The sequence below is a fragment of the Oryza sativa genome, chromosome 3 (assembly GCF_034140825.1).
Source record: "Oryza sativa Japonica Group chromosome 3, ASM3414082v1".
Lineage (NCBI taxonomy): Eukaryota > Viridiplantae > Streptophyta > Magnoliopsida > Poales > Poaceae > Oryza > Oryza sativa.
In genome coordinates this window covers 23,962,051-23,985,942 of record NC_089037.1, presented here as the reverse complement: position 1 = coordinate 23,985,942, position 23,892 = coordinate 23,962,051, and the positions used below count along the sequence as shown (strand labels likewise).

The window sequence follows — 23,892 nt, the reverse complement described above, 5'->3', positions numbered from 1 at the left end:
GAATTTCATAACTCGCCTAAAAACCACGAGACGAATCTTTTGAGCCTAATTAAGCCGTCATTAACACATATGGGTTGCTGCAGCACTTATGGCTAATCATATACTAATTAGGCTCAAAAGATTCGTCTCGCGATTTCCATGCAAACTATACAATTAGTTTTTATTTTTATTTATATTTAATACTCAATGCATACGTCTAGATATTTGATGTGACGTTTTTGGCGGAAAAATTTGAGAACCATACCAGGCCTAAGTTTTAGAATTGAAACTTGTACTCATAATTGAATTATGAAGCTAATTATTTTTTTAATGGTGTGTAACAGGTGATCGACATTGAGGAGTTTATAATGACTTCATCGAAGATACAATGGACGCTTGTTAAATAATAATAATAATAATAATAATAATAATAATAATAATAATAATAATAATAATAAAATTTGAACTAAAAGGAGGGGGAACATAGTAATATGATTATGTCAGATTTGATTACTAATAGCAAGTTTTATAAGAGCCTCAGGAGTAGCGTGAAGATATATACCTTTGAATTTTGATCCGGACTACCGTACTATTCTTGTGTTAAAAAAATATTTTTGATTCTTCGCAAAGAAAAACATTTTTTTTGATACGGGCTAATTAATTAGAGGTGAATAGAGTGATGATAGCCTGATAGGCGTTATGCCAACTTGGCAGGGTACAATACAAAGCTTGGGGATTCAGTTAAAGTGTTCTGTTTGTTTGCACAATACAGCAGTAACTGCAAGCCTATGTATGTCAACAAACCCATTGGCCAGCTGGAGCCCAACTGGAAAGGCATCCGCGATGTTCTATGGTAGATTATGTCCATACTGGTTTTTCTCACATATATAAGAAGAACCATATACATGCATAAGTGATTATATTTACATTAACCATTTGATATACTCCTTCGTTTTTTAATAGGGTTAATTTGATCTATGTTACTATAAATATGGCAAATAAAAAATACTATTATTATTCATTTTAACTACTAGGTGTCACTATAAATTTCTAAAATTAAAACCATGCCACTCCGTCATTTTTTCCGTTCTCCCCATCCTCCCTCCGTGAGGACGTGAGGCCACATGCTCGGTGACGACGTCGTGGTCGTCGTCGACGGCGGGCACAGCATTGCCGGCGAGACCCCGACAAGCCGCCCGCCGCAAAGTCCAGGATCTGCACCAGCGCCACGCTGGCTGCAACTCCGCGCGTACCGCATCAGGTCGGGGAACGGCGCCGCCATGGAGGAGGCCGACGTTGGGCCATGCTGCAGCGGATGGGGCACGGCGCCGGGAGACGAGGAAGCCATATATTGAGGCATCCAAAAGCTCCAAGAAACACAGCATCGGCGTGCGAGGAATCATCCATCCAAGACCAAGTTAGGTGAAGATGAGCTCGTCGCTAGCAAGAAGGCGTCGTCGTTCGTGGTGACGGCGAGCATGAGCACGGTGGAGGCGCTCAAGGACCAGGCGCGGGGCTGCGCAGGTGGGACTCCGCCAAGCAGCAGGTCACCGGCATGCCGTCCCGGTGTCGCTGTCGTCGCAGACCGCTGGCAACGGCGTGCCGTCCGTCCTCCCCCGTCGGTGCCGCCGCCGCATGCGGCAGGGCCACCAGGCCAAAGAGGTCGGAGGAGAAGATGCAGAAGGCGTATCACCTCGTCTGCTGGGGACCTAATTAAATCTTCAATTCGTGTAGTGCTTTCGTTTGCAATTAGTCCACGATCTCCTGATGGAGAATTGCTACGTGCAAACTACGGAGTAAAATCAAAAAGAAGACGTCGGAGCGGCACTACCGTGGCGTGCGGCGGCGGCCGTGAGTCCGCGCGCTCGATGCGGAGCTCGGCGACGAGGCGCAGGTCGCGGTCGGCGAGCACAGCGGCGTCGGCGTCGGCAGCATCAGGGTCGGCAGCGTCATCCGGGGCGGCGGAGGAGGATGGGGAGAGTAAGGGAAGACGGAAAGATTGACCGGAGGACGGAAAGAGTGACGGCGAGGCATGGTTTTAATTTTTTGAAATTTACAGGGCACCGAGCAGATCACGTGAATAGTAGGGGTATATTTTTTATTTGCCACATTTGTATTGGTATGGATCAAATTAACCCTTTTTAATATACGATGTTGTTGATTTTTTTTATATCATTTGACCATTCGTCTTATTAAAAAAAATTGTGCAAATCTAACACTTAAAATTTATCAAGTGATAAATCAAACCACAAGAAAAGAAAATACATTTACTCAATTTTTTAATAAGACGAATGTTCAACCATGATGTAAAAAGTTAACGGTTAATATATTAAGAGTAAAATACATGGCCGGTCCTTAAACTTGCGCGCGGGTTTCACTTAGGTCCATAATCTTGCAAATTGCACAGTCAAAGCCACCAACTTGTTTTAATGATTCAGGGCAGGTCCAAACCCCACTTGACCGGCTCTGACCGCCAACGTGGCACGCCACGCAAGCACCAATTTTGCAAAGAAGCTCCTCCGCAAACAGTAGCACCATGGCGGACACAAAAATCCCCAAATCCTTCGCAACCATCCCATTCTAGGGTTAGCGGCTAGCCAGGCTGTTGAGGCGAGGAGGGATAGGTGTGCGGCGGCGACGGAGGGCGACGTGCGGCGGCGACAGGGGGCGGTGTGCGGCGGTCGGAGGCGGCGAGGTTGCAGCCATGGCGTCTGCAAGCTCATCGTCGTTAAGCACCCGCCGGAATAGGTTAGTTGTACCTTTGATCGTGTGCCCCTCATGCAATGTGAAGACCATCGTGAGATGCACAGCGAAGACAGATGCTAATCGAGGCCGGATTTTTTACACTTGTCCTGACCATGAGGTGAGTTTTAGTTTGGTTGGTTTGGTTGGAATTTGTTAGCTGGCAACCTCGCTGATTAGTGTTGATTTGAGTTTGCTTGTTATTTCTGTAGAAAGATGGAACTGGGTGTAACTTTTGGTATTGGGAAGAAGGTTACATCAATTATCTGAAGAGGAATGGCTTCATTGCTGGAGAAGATGGCACATATGGGAAGACTGCTCAGCATTTGGATCTGAATCAAGATGCTTTTGGGAGACAAGATGAAATTGAGAAGAAATTGATAGCTATAGTGCCCATTGTTAGAGAAATACTGTTGGCAGTGAAGTGCATGTTAGTTGTAGGGTTATTTGGAGTTCTTATTTTAGTCTGTGTTCTGGTTGTTGTCTTGATGAAATGAAGGTGGAATTGAATGGAGAATGAAGAATGCTGAATGTATTTTGGTTGTGCCAACTTTTGGAAATGAATGTATTTTGGTTGGGCTGGAATAATTATGAATGTTGCCATTTGCACTGAAATTTACAGCATTTTCAGTTTGAAAAATGTGTTGGAATTTGTGTGGAATGACAGGCTTTAAAAAGGCAGGTTTAAAATGACAGTTTCAGGATTTACAAATACAGGTTCAGAGAAGAAATTGCTTCTTGCAGGATTAAAATGACAGTTGCAGATTGAAATTGACAGCAACATTGCATCAGTACACATATATGTCATAAATGAAAAGCACAATTGATCTGAGAACCAACCACTTCATTGCATGACAGTTTAATGTTTTATCCAAAAGCACATCACCATAACACATCCACATCCAAAATGTTTGCTGTCATGGCACTACAGACACATTTACATGGCAGCAACATTGATGTCCAAAATATACATCCACATCCACATCCACATCCACATCCACATGCACTATTTCTTGTCATGAACATGAGTTGGCAAGCAAAAGTATTCCTATGATCTATGAACAAGCATGGATCATTGCAGCAGCAGTACTATATTCCTTCAAGCCTTCTTCTTCTTCTTTGCAGCAGCACCATCACTCAAGCCATCTGTTGCCTTCTTTTTCTTTGAAGTGCCAGCTGCATTCTTCTTAGGCTTGGTCATCTTTGATCTTCCCTCTTTTGTTGAAGTGGTTAATACCACTGGTCTAGCTGTTGGCTGGTTTTCTTGAATGAAAGCACAGTCAGGTAGTGGACCATGTTCCTGAGTTAGTTGACTGGGCTGTGATGCCTACATGAATTAAAAATCAGAGCAAAGTAGCAAACTGAATGTTAAACAGGTTTATAAAGGAGGACAGTTATGGTACAAATGCCACATGTGTTTACATCTGAATAAAGTGATCTAAACCTTAACAAGAAAATACCTCCTGCAGCATATGATCCAACATATTGTCATTCACCTCAGCTAATAGTGATGAGCCACCTGCTTGTGGTCCCATTAATTCCTGTAACACAACATTGGTTAGTTCAAGGGATTAACACAACATAATCTGAAATGTAGAGTTTTAATAACCTGAGGCATGACTGAAGGCTCTTCTGTGGCTTCAACTACATTTCTTCTTATCTTGTTCTTAGGCCTTATTCCTTTCTTCCTCAGCTCACACCCTTTTTTGTTGTGGTTAGCTTCATGACAATAGCTGCAGTGAATAGTTACTCCATGTTTGGTAAGCTTGGGACCATTTCTACCTTGCACTTCCTGTGGTTGCTTCCTTCTGCTTTTCTTTGGCCGGCCAACCTTCTTCTCATACACAGGTGGCAATATTTGGGGTCCATTCATTTTCTCCCAATTGGCTTTATCATTGCAAGGAATGATATTCTCTGCATACACTGCCTTGAATGCATTGATAGAGTAGCAGTGTGGAAGAAAATCTTCTTCAGACAGATGGTCTTCTCTAATGCATGCTATTGCATGGCAACAAGGGATGCCAGTTAGGTCCCATCTCCTACAATCACAGTGCTTGGTCACAACATCTACAATGTATTTGGTCCCTCTCTCTTCTACTTGGAAAACACCCTTTCCAGCAGGCAACACATAGCAAATGTTAGCCTGCTCAGCAATCTTTAGCAATTTCTTCCTAATCTTGGGACAAATTGGGCCCTGCCATTTTTGTGCTTCTTTTTGTTTGTTGAAGAACCTTGTCATCAACTGGCCCTTTATCTTCTCTAGCATGGTCAGTATTGGCATCTCTCTAGCTTCTAAAATATATTTGTTGAAGACCTCACAGCTATTGTTCAGTAAGATGTCACATTTAGGGAAATCACTGAAAAATGCTCTAACCCAGGTATTTGGTGCCATTTGCTCTAACCAGTTATATGCATCTTCATTTAAAGCCTTCATCTCCTCAAATTTAGTATTCCACTCTTGGACTGAACTAGACCTAGCACATGCCCAAAGTTGATTTTTAAGAATCTCACCTTTAAATGATTGCTGAAAATTCTGGTACAAATGCCTCACACAGAACCTGTGCTCAGAATCTGGGAATAGTTGCTGAACAGCTGGTATCAAACCCTACAAGAAGGTAACAGACATGATTTAAATGATTATAATCAGTAATTACATGATTACATATGATGTACAACAGACATTAAATGATTACAAGTAATATTACCTTCTGTTTGTCAGTCATGATGGTCCAAGGATAAGTATTGACAATGCCAACATCATCCTTCAAAGTTTGCAAGAACCAGGACCATGTGCTAAATGATTCTACCTCCACAACAGCCATTGCTATTGGAAATATACAATCATTAGGGTCAATGCCAACTGCTGTCAACAATTGCCCACCAAATTTTGTCTTGATATGGCACCCATCCAAGCAAATGATAGGCCTGCAGCCACTTAGAAAACCCCTCTTGCAAGCATCTAAAGAGAAATAGAGACAACTAAATTTGCCATCATCCAGTTTCAGATAGAATGAGCTGCCTGGGTTAGATCTCCTCAGTTCATTCCCATAGTCCCACAGCATGTTGTATTGTGCAACCTCATCTCCATATATCTCCTTCAGTGCCAACCTCCTAGCCCTAGCTAGTTTGCTCCTTGAGGGTGTCAAATTCCACTCTTTCTGAACAGTCTTGGCAAAGCTAGGTAGTGTCATCCTAGAATCAGCCCTAAATGACTCAATGTATTTCAATGCAAGCCAATTGGCAGTGCACCTCTGAAGAACCCACTCTTTTCTGCACTTGTGTTGAGGCACATAGGTCTTCACAATAAAACCATGCACTCTGCTATCTAGAGATGCATACATGTTCCAAGGGCACCCTTCTGCACAATGAGCCTTGATCCTTGTTCTATCATTTCTTGGCATCTTGATGTCTACCCTATTCTTCAAGCTGTACTCAGTGATTGTTTTTCTAAGCAGCTCAACAGAAGGGAACACCATCCCAACTTTAAAGACAGGGTTATTCATATCTTCTGGGTTAAAGGACTTGAACCTCAAATTGATCTCATCTGGATTCTCTGGCAGTTCCAAGCACTCTTCATCACTTGACTCCTCATCTGAACCTTCCTCTCTAATTACTCTCTTTCCCTTCAGCTTGCCACCTGCAACCTTCTTCTGATTGAACTTCTTAGGAGCTGGGCCCTGGTCCACCACATCACCATCCACATTATCCTCAAATAAATCATCATCATCATCTTGGAACTCATAGTCACTGTCCACAAAGTCTGAATCATCAACTTCACTACCATCACTGTCATATTCAACATCATCTTCAATTTCATCAGCTACTTCATCTACAACCCCACATGCTTGTACTCCTACATTACTACCCCCCTGGTTCCCATCTCCCTTCTGCTGACAACCTCTAACAGGGCTCATTACTATAGGCAACTCAGAGACTGGGCTCACTACGATATCTTCTTGATTTCTGCCTGAAACATGGTCAATATGGTCTAAATAGATAACAAAGTTCTTGACTTTATTGCACACTAAATTCATTACATTAATCTCTACTTCGCTGTCCACAATTCTCAAACCATCAACCAAGTTCTTCCCAGGCAGCAACCAATATACTTTCAGCCTTGGCCCTGCATCATAACCCAACATAGCAACCAAATCTGCCAACTGCAGAGAACTATCCCACTCTCGAGAATCGACATAATCGAACCAGCTAACTTTGCCATCCACATAACTGCGATTCACTCCCATACCACAGAAAAATCCCCCATGATGAACCTCAATTGTGAACTGCTTCGAATTAGAGCCTACCAATGGCAAAAAAAACCAACCCCATCAACAACAAACTAAAACCCTAGGTTTAATCCTAACTGCTCCAACATCATCATCTCGCATTGCATAGAAAAAACGATACTTCACAACCACAAACCATCCAAACGGATGCTAAATCACAAGAAAGGACGGGGTACTTACGATACACCGCCGCCGCCTCAGCTTCCCCCCTCAGGCTGAGGTCCATCGTCACCACTGCACCAACGCCGATGCCGACACCGACGAGGGGGCCGGCCCACGCAGCCTATCGCCCGCCGCCACTCCTGCAGATGGATGCGCCGCCCGAATCGCAGCAAACGCCGATGATCCCCGGAGTGAGCCACTCGCCGCTTCCCCTCCCTCCAGACCTGAGGATTGGGGAATAATGGGAGAGAGGGGATGGATTTGGGAATTTAGGGTGCTGTACGCGCCTCTACTGTAGCTACAAGGGGTTAACTGCAATTATTCCGGCGCTACTGTTTGCGGACGGGCTTGTTTGCAAAATTGGTGCTTGCGTGGCGTGCCACGTTGGCGGTCAGAGCCGGTCAAGTGGGGTTTGGACCTGCCCTGAATCATTAAAACAAGTTGGTGGCTTTGACTGTGCAATTTGCAAGATTATGGACCTAAGTGAAACCCGCGCGCAAGTTTAAGGACCGGCCATGTATTTTACTCATATATTAAAAACAAAGGTAGTATATATATACGTTTGGTTTTCATGAAGGTATATCGGTGTATATTTCACTTGGGGCCATTTGGTATGAAATATTTTGCCTCCAAGCTAACAAAATCATTTCTCTCTTTCTTTTGTTTTTCTTTTCGCTCATGATTCTGCTCAGGAATACTCCCTCCGTACTCGTAAAGAAAGTCGTTTTGGACAGCGACACGGTTTTCAAAATACAACTTTAACTTCTTGTTTTTTAAAAAATATTTATTAAAAAGTGATATAGGTATACTTTTATAAAAGTATTTTTCAAGACAAATCTATTCATATAATTTTTACATTATCAAACTCAACAACTTGAGAATTATTCGTGATTTATATTCCAAAGGTTTGACTTAAACATTGTCTAAAAACGACTTCCTTTACAAGTACGGAGGGAGTAATGGTTTAGATGACTAATGTCTATATAATCTTTCCACATCATACATACATGATCTATACAGAACACATATACAATATATTACTTCCTCTGTTTCACAATATAAGTCATTCTAGCATTTCCTATATTCATATTGATATTAATGAATCTAGATAGATATATATGTTTAGATTCATTAACATTAATATAATTGTGGGAAATGCTAGAATGACTGAGTATCTGTTTACTGTAATAAGATTTGAATATTAATGATTTGACTCTAGATAATTGTACGGTATTGATCACTGGGTGCTTCTAATACACGGGGCCTGTTTAATTCACAAAATGAAAAATTTTAGGTGTCACATCAGATGTTTGACCGGATGCCGGAAGGAGTTTTTGAATGTGAATGAAAAAACTAATTTCATAACTTGCTTGGAAACCGCAAGACGAATCTGATTCGTCTCACGATTTCTCTCCTAACTGTGCAATTAGTTTTCTTTTAATCTATATTTAATGCTTCATATATGTGTCAAAAGATTCGATGTGATGTTTTTAGAAAAAACTTCTCGGAACTAAACGGGGCCACAGTCGATCGCTGCACGCAATCGGCTCGCCCCCGGCCCTCGTTCGCCTATAGGCTGTAGCATGTGGGTCCATGCGAAGTAAAAATATAAAAAAAAGGAAAAGAAAATTATTCTAAAATAGAAAAAAAATACTAATGAACCAGAAATATATTTCTGTTTTGCATTGACGCATTTTCAAGTGAATATCCACGTGCTTGTTTTTCTTTTTATTTTTAGATATAGTTTGTTTGTATTGGCTGATGACAGTCGTTACCCAACATGTCAGTAGTAGTTGCTTGTCAAATATTTTTTTAAGTGGTTTTGGGTGACTTAAAATCCTAGTGTAAGTCAGAGCTTTATACATATAAACTTTATACACATGAATTTTTGACCTAGAAACTTTATGCGTATAAAAAGTTTCTATAGATGAATTTCAAACGAATTTAAAAAAATAAAAAAATGGGCCAAAAAAGGCCATGCAAGTAACCGGACAGAAAAGTTTAATCTACAATTTTGCACACATGCACGTCTTCGTCGGCAACAAAAGAAAAGGAAAAAAAAGAGATGGACTAACTTGCCTCCATCAAAACCGGTAACAGTAAAAAAGGAAAAAGAGGAAACAATAAAATTCGAAGCGATTTCTAAACATAAAAGCGGTTAAAAAAAAGAAAGAGAAAATGATCGCGGGTGCACGAGCCTAGGCTAGAAAGAGAAAGAAAACCAATTGCTCTGCCAAGCTAGATCACAGCGAACAATCGCACATTAGCAATTTCTTATTATACCATTATTAATTAAATCATCTTTTTTTTCTCCTTTTCTTCCACCACATAAAACTCTTACGTGGCATCTTCTTTTAGAAATTGACGTCACATCATCGTTGTTTATACCCTCAATTAATTCGAATAATTAGTACTCCATTCGTACTCGTAAAGCAAGTCGTTTTGGGCAGCGACATGGTCTCAAAAACACAACTTTGACTTCTTATTTCTATAAAAAATATTTATTGAAAAATGATATATGTATACTTTTATGAAAGTATTTTATTTTTATAGAAAAGTAATATATGTATACTTTTATGAAAGTATTTTTCAAGAAAAATATATTCATATAATTTTTACATTTTCAAACTCAACAACTTGAGAGTTATTCATGATTTATATTTCCAAGGTTTGACTTAAACATTGTCCTAAATGATTTTCTTTACGAGTACGGAGGGAGTTCGGTATTCGCATTAAGTAGTACAATTTTTTTAATGTATAAGGGCAAACCACAATGTGGCCACAATAATCATAGGCATCCTCAATGTGCAAAGGTCATACCTTAAGGTGGGTCCAACACACATAGTTGCTTCATGGATAGAAACAAGCCACTCTTAAGGTGGACATCTCCAATGTACATGTAAGAATAACCTTAAACGGTAAGTTAATATTTGTACTCCATTTTTATGCCTTCTGAGATGAGTTATCACCATAAAATGAATCCCACAAGAAGAAAAAAACACCCAAATAGGAAGCCCTCCGCAGGTTAGCCCCAATCTTCCATAAGCATTCAGACATGCAAAAATGAATATGGTAGAAACTAGAAAGTAGTGAGACAAAGACACATAACTTCCTAGGATACACCTCCAGTGGGATGCCATGCAAGGAAGCTCCACATAGGTCCATCCAAGGAATCCTAGAAAAGGTTGTCGTATGGAGAGTCCCACCAGAGTGGAGAGAGTCGCCTCAACAAAGCCACTAAAGGGAACATTGTGTCTAAAATTGTTGTCATTATCGGTCTGATAAACCCTGAGCTAGACTTTCACCTACAGTCTGCATGCCTGCCTCCCCATCACCACACCACATCCAACCATCATCAACATGTAGACATGGCTACACTGACGCCCTCCACCGGTTAGCCTCAATCTTCCATCGCTTGCAAGTGTTGCATGACCATGCCATCATCATCATGGGACTCTACCGCAAGTCATTGCAACCGTTTACCACCCCTAATCCTCCGGGGAAAAACATTGCGCCAACACCCTTATACACAAGGGGTGTCTACACCTAAGCCTGCCGTCACGCCCGCTATCAGTACCACAGCGACTATCGGATCTGGTCTTGGAGGGCTGGACTCAGCCATCCCCGTTGATGTCGGCCGCAGCCACAAACTTGCAACTACCATCGTGCCCACGATTCTATATTTGTTCTTGTGTATCTTGCTGTGGTTGTGCCTCCCTTCGACCACCGTCAAGAGCCAACCACTGTTGTGGACAAACCGTCGTCACCATCCTCACTGCATACCCGCTCCTAGTTGCTCGCTAGATTGCCCCACCACCATTGTCCTTACTACTTGCAGGGCAGTGGCTGGTCTAGCGGGATGGAGGCAGGGAAGGAGCCCCAGGGGTGGGAGGAAGGCGGTGCTTGGGTTTTCGGAGCCTGCTGGCTTGGACAACATGGGGGCGACAAAAAAAATACATATTGTAATATAAATGTAACATTTATAATAGCTTGATGTGCTACGTTTTGTGTTGCACACTACCAATATTAGCATCGTCTTCCTCCCACTACCTCGACTATGGTGACCATCGACTAGCTGTGAGACTACGGACATTACTACCTACCTTGTCATTGCCAACAACTATAATTTCTATTTGAAAACACATAAACATTTTTACTAATCAAGTTATAGAGTTTATCTGATTAAACCCCAATGCATCACCGAAAGATAAGAACTGAGAGCAAAGAACCATCCTTATCAAAACGAGGGTTAATTGAACTAAAGAAGAATCCTTCCTAATGAAACCAAACAACGTAAAGGGGCAAAATGTCAAGGTATCACAGCATTGTCGTGACGACTGCATCCTTGGGCTTCCTTTGACATACACTCCGCTTGACAGACCTGTAATCCTCTTCGTCCGCCTCCACAGAAATGACACAAATTAGCGAAGGTTTGTTTCTGAGCCATAGATTTCGGTGTGTGCTTCGCCGGACTAAGCAAAGGATTTCCATGGAGTTCACCATTGAATCTAATGAGACTTGGCTTGAATCCTGTCAACCAATATTGCATAGGTGGTTAGAGATCAACTCGAATGACAAACCTTGCATGATTACTGCTACTAGGGAAAAAAAGGGAAGACTATTCCGAAATCTAGCCAACCTTAGACACAAGAGAGAGTTTGGATGATGGCGAAAGAACCGTTGTCTTGCTGAATTGACGAAGGAGGTTGAGGGAGAGTTGATATGCAAATCATGTCTGCTAGATTCTGGCACCATGATTCAATTTGTTTACATAGATATGTCATCCATCCCACTCGAGACTTACCACCACTGCTGCACAAACCCTTTCTAGCCCCGGTTTGCAACCCCCTTAGTCCCGGGTAGCAAACCGGGGCTATGAATCCGGGACTAAAATCGATCTTTAGTCCCGGTTGGTTACCAATTGGGACTAAAGATAGCTAAGCCACGTGCCCGGCTGCACCATCATTAGGGACTAAAGATATTTTTTCTTTTCCTTTTTCATTGTTTTTTTCTGCTTGAATATTGATTTCAAACCAAACTCAACAATAATAAAATCAGCCTCATTCACAAAATCATCCACAAATTCAACAACAAAATCATCCACATTCACATCACAAAATCATCCACAAATTTATATCATAAAATCATTCACAAAAACATCTAAAATTCATCTCCAAATTTACAGTACAAAATCATCACAAAATCAACACAGATATTTACAACACAAAATCCTCCGCGACGGTCGTGCCCTGTCGCCCTTCGCAGCCTCGGCCGCCGCCCTCTGCAATGACCCCACCGCCGCCCTTCGCGATAGCCGCGCTGGGTGCTGCCGCCGGTCGCCGCATCCCACGGAGGGGAGGGCATCGCAGCCCACGACCCGCCGCCCACTGCCGCCTGCCGCAGCCCGCCACCCACCGGCCGCAGCCGTCGGAGAGGGGGGAGGGGAGGGGAGAGAGGAGAGAGGAGAGTGGAGGGCCTGGAAGAGGAGGGGGAGGATGCGTAGGAGAGGGAGGAGGAGAAGAAGAAGATAAGGATGAGCAAGAAGATAAGGTTGAGGGAGAGAATGAGAGAGATTTTTTTTTGCTCTCGACCCGTGCGCAATTGTATCTCTCCCTCTCACATGCGATTTTTCCTCTTGCCCTCCTGCGCGCGCTTTTTAATGTTTAGTCCCAGTTGATATAAACAACTGAAACTAAAGTATTGATCTTTAGTCCTGGTTGTTGACACCAATTGAGACTAAAGATAATAGGGTGTCTGCCACGGCTTGATAATGAATGAACCGGGACTAAAGATCATATAGTCCCATTAGAGTTTTAAACCAGGACGAAAAATGATGTTTAGTTCGGATTCCTATTCAAACCGAGACTAATGTGATTTTTGGTCAACACAGCAAAGATGGTTTCTACAGTAGTGCACTGCCCCCAAGACTACCAAAGGGGAGGGGAGTCTCCCAATGGACTCCATGCAACAATATGACAGCAACTATAATTGCCTATCTTGCCCGCTATAATTTGATGTCCCAATGTTGATTATGAAATAATATTATAGTATAGTATGAACTATTATCCCTAGGGACTAGGGATATGTTGTGATATTATATAATTTGGTATTTAATTAATTGGTTTGAACTCAAAAGTACTGTGTACGTTGTATATACAACCATTGGGCTCAATTAAACATATACACACCGATATCAAATTATTATTGTTTTTACCAATAAAAATAGATAGACACGCACATATATATATATATATATATATATATATATATATATATATATATATATATATATATATATATATATATATATATATATATATATATATATATATATATATAATCCACACACACCCAAGAATCACAAGGACACCCCTAGTAAATATGCTCAAACTATGAGACAAATTAGATGCTATCGACAAATCTCGGAGCTCACTAGTTAGGGCATGTTTGTCACAGCTCCAGCTCTAACTCCACCTCTCTTGGAGCTGGAGCCTAGCCAAACAGTTTTTTTTTAAACAGTAGACGGTAGGATTTCTACCGAATATATTATAAGAAGAGAGTTGGCCCTGTTTATAAGGGAAACCAGGCCTGAAAACCATACAACTATACAATTTGTTAAAGAAAAACCGGCAAAACCTTATACGGAAGACACAAAAAGCCTGTGACAAAACGACTAGACCCACAGAAGTGATCGAGAGAAGAGTAAGGCCTTCAAGGCGTAGCCTCCAAGGAGAAAAACCGGCAAAACCTTATACGGAAGACACAAAAAGCCTGTGACAAAATGACTAGACCCACAGAAGTGATCGAGAGAAGAGTAAGGCCTTCAAGGAGGTGAACAATGACAGAAGTAGGCTACAGACCAACACAAGTCTTTTCTGCACACTTTGTCATCACTCGTGCGCACCCAGGAAGAATTTTCCCGGTCAGTCACCCATCCCGAAATTGCTCCAGGCCAAGCACGCTTAACCTCAGAGTTCTTTCGAGATCGGCTTTCGAGATCGGCTTCCGGAAAAGAAGTTGCAACTTGTTTATATAAGTATTCTATTAATCCTATTAAGCCCTGAGCCGGGATATCACATTCTCACCCCCTTAAGATATCGACGTCCTCGTCGGTCAACCCAGGCCAGGAACATCCCCTATTAGCACCACGTATATACAGACAATTTTCGACGCACATACGTCATGCTATACGACCACTTTGTGGATCATCCCATATGCACCGTATGCCCGCGTACATATTCATATATACGTATAGCTGCAAGGGTCGGCTACGCCCCACACTCTCCAGGCCGGGCCCTCTCTACATATGGCAGCTTTCCTAGGACATAGACTACCCTCACAGACCAACACAAGTCTTTTTTGCATACTTTGTCCTCACTCGTGCGCACCCGGGAAGAATTTTCCCGGTCGGTCACCTATCCCGAAATTGCTCCAGGCTAAGCACGCTTAACCTTAGAGTTCTTTCGAGATCGGCTTCCGGAAAAGAAGTTGCAACTTGTTTATATGAGTATTCTATTAATCCTATTAAGCCCTGAGCCGAGATATCACACGACGCCCGCCCAAATCTAGACTGGATTTTCACCCGTAGGGGAGAGAATCCACAAGGCAACACCTCCTAGGAGGAAACGGCACCCACAGGCGTTGATGTCACCGATCCTGGAAGACCAGGCAGGGCTTTCGCCCGATACTCCCTCAAGAAGTGCAAGACCTCTAAGAAGCTAGAGCAAGAGTGTTGAGTGTTATCGTTGCCCAGCTCATCGGCTGAATCCGATGCAGTAGCTCCGACTCCAATTTAACACAAAAACTCTAACACTGTAGGGAGTAAGCACACCGCTCCACACTTGGCACAACTACAGGTTTACACAGCCACATGGCACGTGAAGCACCGGCGAGGCCCAAGAGCCCTAACTACAGACAGACTAGACCACCAACACGGACGAACAAAACTCCTCAACCACGAAAAGACTCCACAGCTGGGTCTGGAAGTAGATAGCCAAGAGAAGGGAGGAGCATCAAGGAGGAGAGGAGGCCTTGCCGGCCTAAAGGGGAACTGAGAACTGACGGCAGGGGCATCAAAGACATCGGTGTCATCCATGTTTCCGACGAGGATCTCCGGGCTCCGCGGTACAATCCTTACAACTGCAGCAACCACCTCCAACTTCACCACCAGCGCAGAGAGAGGAGCACTAGGGCGAGCAGCAGAGCAATTGAAAGGAAGGAAGAAAGGGGGGAGGCGCCGGCCTCCCCCTTCTGCTTGTGCCGAGAGACGGCATAGAGAGAAAGAAAGAAGAGGGAAGGAAGGAGAGAAAAGGGTGGCTGTCGGTGACTGGAGCGGCCGGAGTCACCGATGCGACCCCCCGACAGGACCCCCGATGCCCGCCAACTGACGGAGCCAGCTGGCGTAGTGCCGCACCCCGGGCAGGCCGATGCGCCGCCCCGGACGCCGACCCGCCGCAACGACCTCCACGTCGCCTCGCGTCGCGCTTCCCGACGCCGCTGTCATAGATCCGGCAGTGGCGGGTCCGGAGCTACTGCCGCCCAGCCTGAAAGACCCCGCCGCGCTGGCGAAACACTGCGTCCCCCGCGCATAGAAGAGGCGCCGCTGCGAGAAGGCCCCGCCGCTGCCATCCTAGCTCGCCAGCCGGCTTTGCTGGCGGCGAGCTTCGGCGGCTGCGAGATAGGGTGGAGGGGGAGAGGAAGGCGGCAGCGGTGGTTTTAGCTCCACCGAAAATGGGAGTAGAGCTGGGTGAATCGCTCTCACAAAATGAACTAGAGAGGTAGAGTTGGGTTTAGGCAGCTCCACAACTCCACTCCAGACTCAACTTCTGAAGCTAAATTTGGGAGTTAGAACTCTACAAACAGATCCTTAATGTAAATTAGTATCCAACAAAGCTTACCCACGTGTGCATGAGAGTTCACTACTACATCACCGATTTTCCCGGACGGGCTAGCCAATTTTCGCGTGCGGGTAGGCGGCCCGCACGCACCCAGTCGTTTGGGAAAACCGCGATTTTCGCGTGCGGGTGGTGCGCCCGCATGCGAAAACCAATTTTCTCGTGCGGGCGCTTAAGCCGGGCGCTTAAGCCGCCCGCATGGAGATATATAAAAAGGAAAAAAAAAAGAAATCCCTAACCCTAACCCTAATCTGCCGCCGCCATCGCCGTCGCCCGCCGCCTTCGAACACATCACAAGAACACACATCACAATAACATCTCACATCAACAAGAACACATCTCAGATGAACAAATCACACAAAGAATCACAAATAACAAAGAGAGAAGGGGGAGAGATAGATCCGGTCGCCGGTCACCGACGCATGCCGCCGCTTCGCCGGTCCCCCTCCCCTCCGCCGGATCTGCAAGGGAGGGGAGGAGAGTCGCGCGCCGCCGGCCGGATCCACTGCCCCCTCCCCCGGATCTGCAAGGGGAAGGAAGGGAGGAGGCGGGCGCCGCTGGATCCGCCGCCCCCAAGCCTCCCCTCCACCGGATCTGCATGGGGAGAGAGGGGAGGGGGCGCGCGCCACCACCGCTGTCGCCCGCCGCCGCCGCCTGCTCTCCACCCGCCGCGCGCCGCCAGATCCGCCGCCCCCTCCCCCGGATCTGCAAGGGGAAGGAGGGGAGGGGGCGGGCGCCGCCAGATCCGCTGCCCCCAAGCCCCCAAGCCCCCCCTCCGCCGGATCTGCTAAGGGAAGGAGGGGAGGGAGTGCGTGCCACCGCCGCCGCCGCCGCTTTCGCCCGCGGCTGCCGCCGCCGCTCTCGCCCACCGCCGTGCGCCATGCACTGAGGGAGAAAGAGGAGAGGAGTGGAGAGAGGAGAGGAGAGTGGGAGGAGAGGAGAGGAGAGGAGTGGAGAGAGAAGAGTGGGAGAGAGGGAGGTGGAGCGGCCGGGCGAAGGTAGGTGGTGGACCTTAATTGCGGTGGGCCCGTGTGGTTGGCTTAAGCCACCCGCACGGGATATTGCTTTTTCCCGTGTGGGCAATAGCCTGGAGCCTGTCCCCTATTTTTACATGCGGTTCCACTTACGAACCGCATGGAAATAAAAGGGGAGGGCATCCAGGAAAATATATTATGTAGTAGTGATTGTTTGCCTGGCTTCACATATATATTGTCTTGTGTACCGTTTAAATTCTTAAAAGCAATAAATCAATCTCCCTTTCAAAAGTACTAGAATTCTTGTTACCAGGTGATGAGAATCATTAGTCGTCATGAGAGAAAACAATTACTACCAAAACATGATACAAAAGAGGCGTGTCCAGCAATCCTCTTTGACCGGCGTCCCTCACCACAAACCAAACAAAACAAAACAAACGTGGTTACCGACTTGTATATATTCCACAGTACTAAACATTCCGACGATCCATTGCAAGTTCGCAACATGTAAGGTCATTGTTCGGTGGATGTGTTGGCCTCCAATGCAAAAGAGACGGAGGTGTGAGGTGAGGTCGCTGTGATCGTGAGAGGCATCGTTGTCGGTGGTCACGCGTACGTACGCTGGTGATATGATGCTCCTGACTCCTGTGGTATGCTACCTGTCACTGTGCGTCGTCGCCTACGTATCATTGCGGTGATGATATATACCGGAGTACTCCCTCCGTCCCATAATATAAAGTATTTTAACTTTTTATTTGAACAGATTGACCATTCGTCGTATTCAAAAAAATTTAGAATTATTATTTATTTTATTTGTGACTTACTTTATTATCCAAAGTACTTTAAGCATACCTTTTCATTTTTTATATTTACACAAATTTTTTGAATAAGATGAGTAGTCAAAAAGTATAAGAAAAGGTTAAAATCCCTTATATTATAGGACGGAGGGGGTATATATATGATGTTCCTTCGATTTATTTTTTGTCGCCGTTTCATCAATTGCCGATTGATTTGACGGGCTGGGTGCATACGTGCATCGCGAAGCATTTGCAAACCCCCAATCACCCAATGGAACAGTGATAACTAACTAAATTTCTAATTAATTAATTAATTAATTAATTCTTTGTTGGCCTGTTTCGTTGCATATGACTTTGTAACTGCACAATTAAAGATCGAGGTATGTAGTGAGATGCATGCACCCCGGAATGGCGGACATTTTATTGGCAATCTAGATAGAGCTTGTTTGGGAGAGGTGCAGGGTATCCGTAGATCTACCGAGTTATTATTTGGGTGAGCCATCTCATTCACAGTTTAATCTAAACATACATGTATCTCTACTTAAAAAAAACATCCTCCTTCCCCTCCACATAAAAACCTCTCTTTCCTCCTATAAAAAACCATCCACCCCCAAAAAAATTTCTACTTTCCTAAAGAACCAACCATTATAAAAAGGATTAAAAGCCCACTAGACCTAAATCATCTTAGTAAACTAGATGACGCCCCGCGCTTTGCTGCAGGATATATGTTAGATAATAGAGAAATGATGAATGATTTGGATTGAAATATTATGAAAATGATTTGAGAATGATGATTTAGCATGTGTATGTTTTGTTTTAGAATAAAATAAATTGTAGATATAATTACTATGTGTATGCATGTTGAGTTTTATGAACTTAATTGGTTGATGTGGCATGCTTGCATGTAGGTTTTAGTAGTGCTAATAAATACTATGCTTGCATGTTGAACTTTAGGTGTGTAGTAGGCATTAGCTTTATAGAAAGAAGAGATTGAATAAAAAACATTGCAATGCGCGTGCCTATAACTAATATATAGAGAGGCTTAATTGGACCACTTAACTTTAGCCTATAAACTTTTTTAAAGGAATTATTTGACAGATGGCGGTTCTGGCTGCGACTCTTGTAACCCGAATTTGCCTTCGCCTATGCGATTGATCCTGATGGCTCTACGATAAGCTCTACGGTGTCGTAGCCCCGGTATTCCAACCGGCCCAACATTTTTCAAGTAGTGTTTTTTTTTTGTCAATATGTTATTACTGATCATTAGAGGGTGACATTTTAGACTTATGTCCAATTAAATTTTCTAATTCTATTTGCCAATATCTCCCCAAATAAATTAAACCATATATATATAAATTATATGCATGTAATATTTTTTTAAAAAAATATAAATTCACTTACACCACTTGATCCGATCCTTAGATCGTCTCCCATGGAACTGACTGCAAAGGCGACCTAAAACTTAGCCACTGTCACCAGAAAACCCATTTCCGCTCTCTCCGCTCAGTGGCAAGCCTATATAGATCTAAGGTACCCTCATCACATAGAGTGGTGAGTAATGTAAAGATATCGGATCCGTCGTCAGGAGGTGCGAAGATGCCTACCTGTGGCTGTTGCCACTACTGTGGTGGATGATTCTCTTCACTAGCCGGCAGAGCTCTAAGGTTGGGGTGATCAATGGTGAGGCCTGCTGATACCCTGCTGCCATTAACCGAGAGTTCCAAGTCAGAAAGGGAGGGGGGGTACAATGTAATCGTATGCCTTCGCATGTGTATGTACCTAGCCAATCGAATTTATATAAAAATTGTGGTGTGAATACAAGTTAGAATAATACATACTACTACGAATTTATTTTGCTGAACCCACCATACTATGGTAACATGTGTGTGGTGAATGGTGTGCATCACCCTGTACTTTCTGAAAGAGTGTGACTTATATATATGCTCTTACATACACACTTTGGTTTAACAAATTGCAAATCTTTGCTCTTGTAGTTGCTAATCTTGACAAATTCGATTGACTTCATAAAAAATTATGGCTACGAACACTAATAATACCGACTTTCAATGGGGGCAATTTGAAAAGTCGAGAATGGGCTCAAGCGCGTCGTCCATGTCGTCTAGTCCTCTACGCATCTGAGCTACTATCTGCAGTAACATTCGTCTTGCGCGTTGGCTTGACTCCCTGAACAGTGCACAGGTACTATAGCAGCAGTAACTTTTGTACTGTACAGATAATTTTGTACTATAGCTATTCACCCCAGGCGTTGAACTTCAAACAGAGAACTGAGATGAGGGCTAATGCCCATTATTACTGTGGACCTCTGCCCTATAGCACCATGCTATATAGCGGAGGATTCCACTCCATTCAAGCTAGAATTTTTTATTATGTTTTAACCTTTTTTATTTTTCTTAAAAAAAATAAACCCTCTTAAAACTTAATATCAAATCTTAATATTTTTACCATGTCACCCTTCTTTACGAAACAACATTGCCATGTCACCCGCATTAATTAGACGTGCCAGTGTTATTTTGCATGTCAATATAGCTGTGGCAAAATAACAATGCTACATCATAAGAGCAAGTTTTATAGTAGAGGTGATAGTCATCTCTAAACTTATATACATCATCCGGTTATTATTTAAGAGGTAATGCATACAACACATTGCCTTCATCACACTTGCCCCAATACAACATAATAATTCTACTTTATTTATTTTTCTCTTAATCTATTGCATATCTATTTGTTTCATCTCCCTTTTGTCGACGTTTGATGTCGCGATTCCGTTATTTGCATAGTATGGGGATCGTTGGTACTAGGATATACGCGAGACTGAGGTAAGAGAGGCGGAGACAGAGATTTTTATACAGGTTCGGGCCCCTGAATTATCAGGTAATAACCCTACATCCTGTTGGCCGAAGCCGGTATTGCTCTTATTCACCATAATCACACCAGTACAATAGTATGGGGTAGCCTATCTAACTGTTGTCGACATGGCGGTCTGAAGGTCTAATTCGTAGTCGATAACAGGGTAGTCTTCCTCCTCGAGTTTGTGCCCGGCGAGATCAGAGATAACACTTTCGTCTCTCCTGACAGTATCCGGAGACACAGTAGGGGACTAGCCGTGCTTATCCCTGAAGTCGATATCTGGCGTCTTATCTTGACATATGTTGGCTTGTATTGGCTTTGTGGCATCTATGTTGATTGTGGTGGGTGTCTTCTATGGTGGGTGTGTTGATTGTCCCCCCTCTCCTCCTAGGGGGCTTTGTATTTATACCAATAGGTGTCCCATTGTTCAAGTAGAACTAGGGAAACCAATATGGATACAATCCGGGTAGTCCTTGTCGTTTCCATGTAGAACTCTGGTTGTCTTTCCTTATCCGAAACTCCCTCCATATATCCGCAGGTTGTTTCCGTACAGGATATGGTATGTGGTGGGTCCTATCGAGATTTAGTCAACTATTATTAGGTATGTGGTATCCATAACCCTGACAGTAGCCCCCGACTTCGATGCAAATGAACGAATTCATATTCTCAACCGCGTGTAAACCTTGGAGTAACTGTTATCGAGCTCATGTGACCATTCTCGGTGAGTTCAGAGATAATGTTAGACTTCCTTTATCAGCCTCGAACTTCCTTTATCAGCCTCGTGCGGGCACCTAAAGGGTTTGTCTGAGTCAATCTCTGGTGTCAACCGAGAAAGTACAGAGCGTGCGACTAAGTCTCCCGTCTTGCTGTAATCGAGAATTTGGATTGAAGTCAAGAAATTTTATCTCGGCGGGTACACCATCTCTTCATTTTGTATTCCTTGTCGAGATCCACCAACCGTTCTCGAGTAATCGAGTAGGTGTAGAGTCTGCGACGGAGCCTTGTCAACATTTGTCGTACTCGCCTTAGTCGATCTTGGTGTAGAACCATAGAGACATGGAGTCTTCGACAATGCCGAATAGAATTTTCTTGAAATCAATACTCAGAAAAGAATATTAGATAGAAATAGCCCCTGAGCGAATGCTCAAAGGGTGACATGTTATAATATGTATGGAAAATCGAAAATGAATTAAACTTACAGACCAATGTTTTGTATATGAGCGTCTACTCTCTTACCGACTTCGATCAGTCAGTCTGTTGAGTTATACACTCTCCCTAGCCCCAGCCTTGTCGTCGGAGAATCGTTCTCGGAGGATAAGGCTCTTAGACCTTTGACCTGCCTCGGTTGAACAAGCACTGATCCTAGCCCCCAGCCGTGAAGTTAGAAAATCCATTTCCGATTGCATGGCTTGGTTAATACGCAAGACGAGAACTCTTACACGACCAGATCTTACATGGTCTTTCGTCTCTAAAGGATCCGACAAAGCCTTATCCGCTATGGGCGTCCCCAGCCGAAGTTCCCTTAGGTTCCTCAGAGGCTTTGTCAAGACGGCGTAAAAGGGACATTAGGATAGGTTTCAACGCTAGGTGTCTTTTGTGGTAAGGGATCTCTGGGTAAAACACTTGGCGATATTGTGCACCTGATATCAACTTTGTTGAAGTAGAGGTAATGGGAGAATCGCTACACCTCTGGTCAAGAACCAGATAGTAGTCGTAACTCAACCACTAGAAGTAAATATATGAGAGATCGCTACGATTGACTGGTTGAGAACCAGTGAGTAGGTATCTCTCGATCATTTGAAGTCGTGGTACGAGGACCGCTGCGTTATTGCTGTAGTCGTACCTCAACCATCTGAGGAAGCGCTAGAGTTGGTTTATTACACGTGCGTCTCATGTGGCCAGCATGACTCACACACCCAACTTGTAGCATATCCGGATGTCCGTTCGCAATCATGTCAGGTGATCAAGCCGACGGCGTTCACGAGGAATTATCTGTTAACAACCTTTTCTCGAGTAGTCCAGCCATGGCCGGTGCTATGAGATAGGTCGTCGGTCTTCGTTGGTAGGTTGGGCACGATGACTCTGCATTTGTCGAGATCGTTCTCGACAATGCGGTGTACTTGACCACAACCTACTCGAGTGCTCAATTGTTCCTGAAAAATATTTTCTAGAAGGCAAGACATATAGCAGATAATATCGAGTATGTATTCGAAAAACTGCATGGGCCTTCTAGTATGGAGATCGTTGGTACTAGGATATACGCGAGACTGAGGTAAGAGAGGCAGAGACAGGGATTTTTATACATGTTCGGGCCTCTGAATTATCAGGTAATAACACTACATCCTGTTGGCCGAAGCCGGTATTGCTCTTATTCACCATAATCACACCAGTACAATAGTATGGGGTCGCCTATCTAACTGTTGTCGACATGGCGGTATGAAGGTCTGACTCATAGTCGACAACAGGGTAGTCTTCCTCCTCGAGTTTGTGCCCAGCGAGATCAGAGATAACGCTTTCGTCTCTCCTGACAGTATCCGGAGACACCGTAGGGGACTAGCTGTGCTTATCCCTGAAATCGATATCCGGCGTCTTGTCTTGACGTATGTTGGCTTGTATTGGCTTTGTGGCGTCTATGTTGATTGTGATGGGTGTCTTCTATGGTGGGTGTGTTGATTGTCCCCCCTCTCCTCCTAGGGGGCCTTGTATTTATAACCATAGGTGTCCCCTTGTCCAAGTAGAACTAGGGAAACCAATATGGATACAATTCGAGTAGTCCTTGTCGTTTCCATGTAGAACTCTGGATGTCTTTCCTTATCCGAAACTCCCTCCATATATCCGCAGGTTATTTCCGTATAGGATATGGTATGTGGTGGGTGCTGCTGAGATTTAGTCAACTATTATTAGATATGTGGTATCCATAACCCTGACACCTTTATAGAAAGAGTCCCTTGCATGAGGGTGACTCTTTCTCTTTCTTCTCTCTTTTCTCCTCTACCTCATCATCTAGTTCTATATGGCATTTTCGAATTTGTGCTCAGATATCCATAATAGCTTTAAGGATTAAGTGTTTGGCGTATCAATGTTTTACCGCCACGTGGCTGATATCGCCAAATGATTCAGATTTGGAAAGATAAGTTTTTAGAGAGTTTATTTTTAAAATTAAGGAGTTCAAAATAAAAAAAAATCTACC

At 43.8% G+C, this 23,892-nt stretch overlaps 1 protein-coding gene and 1 pseudogene across 1 annotated transcript; one reads left to right on the top strand and one right to left on the bottom strand.

Moving 5' to 3' along the window:
- Window positions 1-1,103: 1,103 nt before the first annotated feature.
- On the top strand, window positions 1,104-1,715 carry LOC107276990 (uncharacterized; annotated as a pseudogene).
- Window positions 1,716-3,820: 2,105 nt separating this feature from the next.
- On the bottom strand, window positions 3,821-4,960 carry LOC136355661 (uncharacterized). Its single transcript, XM_066308492.1, has 3 exons — window positions 4,331-4,960; window positions 4,182-4,262; window positions 3,821-4,048 (listed from the first exon to the last, which is right to left on the bottom strand). The coding sequence occupies exons 1-3, from the start codon at window positions 4,958-4,960 to the stop codon at window positions 3,821-3,823; spliced, it is 939 nt and encodes a 312-aa protein (XP_066164589.1).
- Between the last annotated feature and the right edge of the window lie 18,932 nt (window positions 4,961-23,892).